Here is a 4626-nt window from a genome sequence, read left to right on the forward strand (position 1 = left end):
TGGACATAACGGATGCCTCAAATCACGCCTAAAATCATGCTCATATTTATAGTATTGTAATCAATGTTTTATGGTAGGCATTATCTCCAAAAATAGGAGATCCTCTTGTATCTTTATATACGGTTATTGTAAATGGAATAGACAGGCAATTAATCAATTCTACACTCTGCTAGTTTAATGAAAACTTACGGCTATATAAAGTAACAATATTTGTGTATAACTTAACAAAGGCATAATTAGTTTATTAAAAAAAAATCTAATATCATTTACAACTTAAGAATCAATAGTGTAAGTCCTACTTGGACCACAAAAAAAATTCAAGCCAGAAAACCATTAAATGGTATAGTTTTTGGTTACATTAATTAAGTGACAGAAAAATTTATGATATTTCATTTACCAACCATAGCTCAAAACAAACAGATATATATCAATCTTTTAACAAAATAATAATAATAATAATAATAATAATAATAATAATAATAATAATAATAATAATAATAATAATAATAATAATAAGTATAAGTATAAGTATATAAGAAAGCAATAATTTGTCCAACAATTATCACAACCAGACAATATCAAAAGAACATGTGAGTGAGTCGTGTGACTGTGAACCTACTTGTTAAAATTTTGTTTTTAGCTTTTAATTTTCTTTCCATTGATAGGCCCAAGTTGGACCAGGCCTCTTATTTTCAAGCATGTTCACAATTAACTTGATCCAGACCAAATAATATTAATTATGTTTTAGGCTAGAAGGTTTATGTATTCTTTTTAATTTTAAGTTTTATTGATCTTTGAAAAAAAAATCTATTCTTAATATATTATCCAACATTTTACTGATATTCAGTAAAATCCAAACAATAAAATATTAAAAATCTTTCTCATAATCCGAAAATGAACTCTCTTATTCCAAAAATATAAAAGGTTGAAGCCAGTTCAGTTTACACTTTACACGGCTAGATTCGAGTTCCAAAACGTTGGCCAGACCGACAACCACAAAAACAGGATCGTGACGATTCAGAGAACTTCAACCATAACACAAAGAAAAATGTTAAATGTTCTAAACTAGAATAAAATGTGGGTAGTATATCACTATATTTGTATGCCAAAAATTTCTTATATTGAGAAAATAATATACCTTGCATTCTATTTACATTTTGTTTAAACCCATTTGTTGGCTAAACTCGCACCCTGCACCGCTTTCTTCGACTAAAAGGGTCAACTTAATTTGAACTATAACTCGGTATGAACCCCTTGGCATGTTCGCTCTCCATTTCAAGAGCCATTAACGATTTTTGCGTATGATATTTGTTCTTCTTAGAAGAAAGAGCTGAAAAAGAAAAAACATGTCAAAATCTAAAGTGCTTAGAAAAAAGAAAACATGAGAATAATAGTTCTACTTACACACTAACTCGTGTGGATGAGCAAAGTCATAATCGTTGCGTCGTCTTCTAATGCAGATAAATATTAACACCACCACCAGTAGAAAGATGATACCGCATGATATCCCGACTGCAATTTTACCACCGTGTGACATGCCACTGAATATGGCGCAGTTGGGTAAAGAAGGTACTCCACATAACCTTTTGTTACCGGAAAGACTGCGTAATGGTTATATTATCAAACTATGTTAGAAACTCGTGTATTACACTGGTTGAATATAGGAAATATTATATAGTACTTAATGAATATTTAGAAACTGTAAAACGATATTTTGAAATAAGATATGACTGGAAAGCCCAAGCCAAACTCTGAAGCCAGCGTGGGCCCGGTTAAGACAACATAATCTGGTCAGTGTAGAGTAACATGACTCTCCAATTTGGGGAGTGCGATGGCCAAAACCACAAAAAAGCCGTCATTCTAACAAAAAAAGATATGACTTAACTTAGCATATTTAAGCCAAATATCTTACACAAGTTACTATATTTAATTTAATATATTTAATGTATTATGTTTTATTACTACGTATACGCGCAAGTGAAATCAGGGAAACGGGAAAAAAGAATTTTGGGCAAACAGAATTGTGGCGCGTAACGCAACAAGTTACTTATCAGGTATTGATGTGTATATAATGGTAATAAAAAAGAAGTGAAATGTGACATACTCAATAGCTCCGCCATGAAAACTAATCGCGTAAAGCTCTTCCGGCACTTGTCCTTCCAGTTTGTTATCGTTTAAGAGACTGAGAATCGCATAAACACATAAACATAAACATAGATGGAGTTTCTTCAAGTAACTAAATATAAATGTTAATAACTGGTATAGTATATAGCTTACACAAGTTGTAGATTTGAAGAACTTAAACTAAACGGTATGGACCCGGAAATCTGATTATTCGACAAATCCCTACATTATTCGTCAAAATAGCACGACAACATCAACGCCATATATATTAAAATGCAAAATTAAGTAAAAAAAAAAAAAAACTTTCGTCGGTAATAATTCTTACAGTTTCTTAAGAGAACTTTGCCCCAATCCTGCGGGTATAGTACCTCCTAACGCGTTAGAACTAAAGTTCCTACAGTTAAAATATAATAAACACAAAATGGTTATAACGCGCACGTTTATGTTCGACACAATATAAGCAGGGAGATGATACTTGGTTACTTACAAGGTTACTAAATTAGTCAAGAGAACAATTTTATCACTAATGTAGCCTTTTAAACCTTGGTTTCCAAGATCTCTATAAGCAAGCATAAACATTAACAATAAATAATTACTTAAATTGTTACATTTTTCGCAATAACATAACACGAATACTTACATATGAACGATCACAAGCGCGGATTCATTCTTATTAGGATGACAAGTAACACCTTCCCAAGTATCCCAATTTGTAGGCGCACACGGGTCACCATTCCATCCCATTCTTTCGGGTACACGTAACGATTCCTTTAACGCGCGCATAGCAATAGCTGCAATATTGCAAGTTTATTAAGTCAAAAGCCATAGTCAAAGTTAAAGTCAAAGGCAGTTATATATGTAACTGATTCTGTTAAGGTTGTTACAACTAACAATACCTTGATCAGGCACTGTCATGATTTCAACCGGAACAATCGCGTAATTCTCGAGCCCACAAATCAACGGTGATCCAACGACACGAACGAGCTTAACCGTCAACGGCGAACCACTCAAATTCCTAGCTACATAATGATAGCTATAAGCTGCAAAACCCCCAACTTCTTTGAATATATCGATTCGAGTCACGTTTATGTCGTTAATATAAACGTCAAACACGCGTTTCTCCTTTCGATTCACACTCACATCAATCTCCGCAAAGTGCAGCCACACCAAATAATCGAGTTTCGCGTCAACCGGCAATTCGTACTCCAAATCCCCCTTTCCGGTTAATGTAACCGCCGAATCATACAATTTCGACGGAAAGTAATTCGGGCTAATCCCCGAGTTCTTCACATTTCTAACCGCGGTAACGGATTTAATCCCAACCGAGTTCCTAGACCGATATTTTCGGTCAGGCTCCCATGCCCGACCGAAAACATCAACCCCAGGGCCCCACCGGTTCGACCCGCAACTGACTCGACCATAATTCACCAGAATGGTCGAGTCAGTTCCGGTCGAACCGGAACCTGAACCGGATTCGTACGAGTATGAATCCGGTTCAATCCGGATAAGCTCGAGTGAGCTTATCACGGGAGAATCCGTGGCGATACTATAAAAACACACGTCGGCCTGACCGTCCGACGTGTTAAATATAATATCCGTATAAACCCCGTCGTGTTCCCATGGCGAGCGCCATGAGAACACTAACGTGCCTTCGACTGACAGGTCAAAGCTCGGCGAGTGACGTTTACCGTTGTAGTTGTCGTACACGGTAAACGTCCTCAAGTAATATCTTCCTGGCAGAAGCTCTGTTTTTGACGGAACTGAGCTTCCGCCAGGGATATTGTAGCAGTTTTTTTTCCCAGATGAAACTGGGAAGTATCTAAGTGTTTTCTCGTGGAACGAGTGGAACCGAAGCGGTTCTGACACTAGGCCGGGTAAACCGGACGTGTAGAACCGATCGGATAGCCACGTGGTGTTGAATTCGTCGGTGGAGGTGGTGGTGCTGCCGCAGTTGATGTGGTACTCCGTGTCTGTAAATAATAATACAGACAAAGTTAAAATAAATTCATGTACTCTGCGCCTTTCAAGAAAGTTAGTTAAAAAGTCATAGATAAGAGTTAATGATTAGTTATATTATTATTATTATATATAAGTGTACTATTGTACCGGACTATATTATCAGACTAGAGTTTATTAGTATGAGCCTGCGGTGATACCGTAGGGAAAGGAAGTTGATGGATGGAGAAGAAATGAGAGGAGGAGGAAGGCGGTGAGCGGCGGCATGGCGCGGCGGAGATGGTGGTGGTGGTGGTGGTGGTGTGTGGTGATTAAATGATGGATTGATGATGATATGAATGGAATGTAATGGAGTCAGAATATTAAAAGAGTTTAGGTGGACTCGTGACTTGTAGTTGTCTAGTTTTGATTAAATTATGCACCATGAGAATGAAAACAAATGTACTCGAGTTAGTGTATTATGGGTATGTGTGATAGTGGGTGTGAAATATTTTGTGTTCGAAATTAGTTTATATAATATATATATATATATTTTTCGGTTCGGGT

General features: G+C 36.3%; 1 protein-coding gene across 1 annotated transcript; it reads right to left on the reverse strand.

The window, feature by feature from the left end:
• Positions 1–1062: 1062 nt before the first annotated feature.
• Positions 1063–4626, reverse strand: LOC143564863 (receptor-like protein 4). Its single transcript, XM_077052009.1, has 9 exons — positions 4281–4626; positions 3021–4094; positions 2765–2915; positions 2612–2683; positions 2450–2518; positions 2278–2346; positions 2105–2182; positions 1405–1601; positions 1063–1330 (listed from the first exon to the last, which is right to left on the reverse strand). The coding sequence occupies exons 1-9, from the start codon at positions 4345–4347 to the stop codon at positions 1224–1226; spliced, it is 1884 nt and encodes a 627-aa protein (XP_076908124.1). The 5' UTR covers positions 4348–4626; the 3' UTR covers positions 1063–1223.

The sequence above is a fragment of the Bidens hawaiensis genome, unplaced genomic scaffold (assembly GCF_021521415.1).
Source record: "Bidens hawaiensis isolate Kalapana, Puna unplaced genomic scaffold, B.hawaiensis_p1.1 tig00022167_1, whole genome shotgun sequence".
Classification (NCBI taxonomy): Eukaryota; Viridiplantae; Streptophyta; class Magnoliopsida; order Asterales; family Asteraceae; genus Bidens; species Bidens hawaiensis.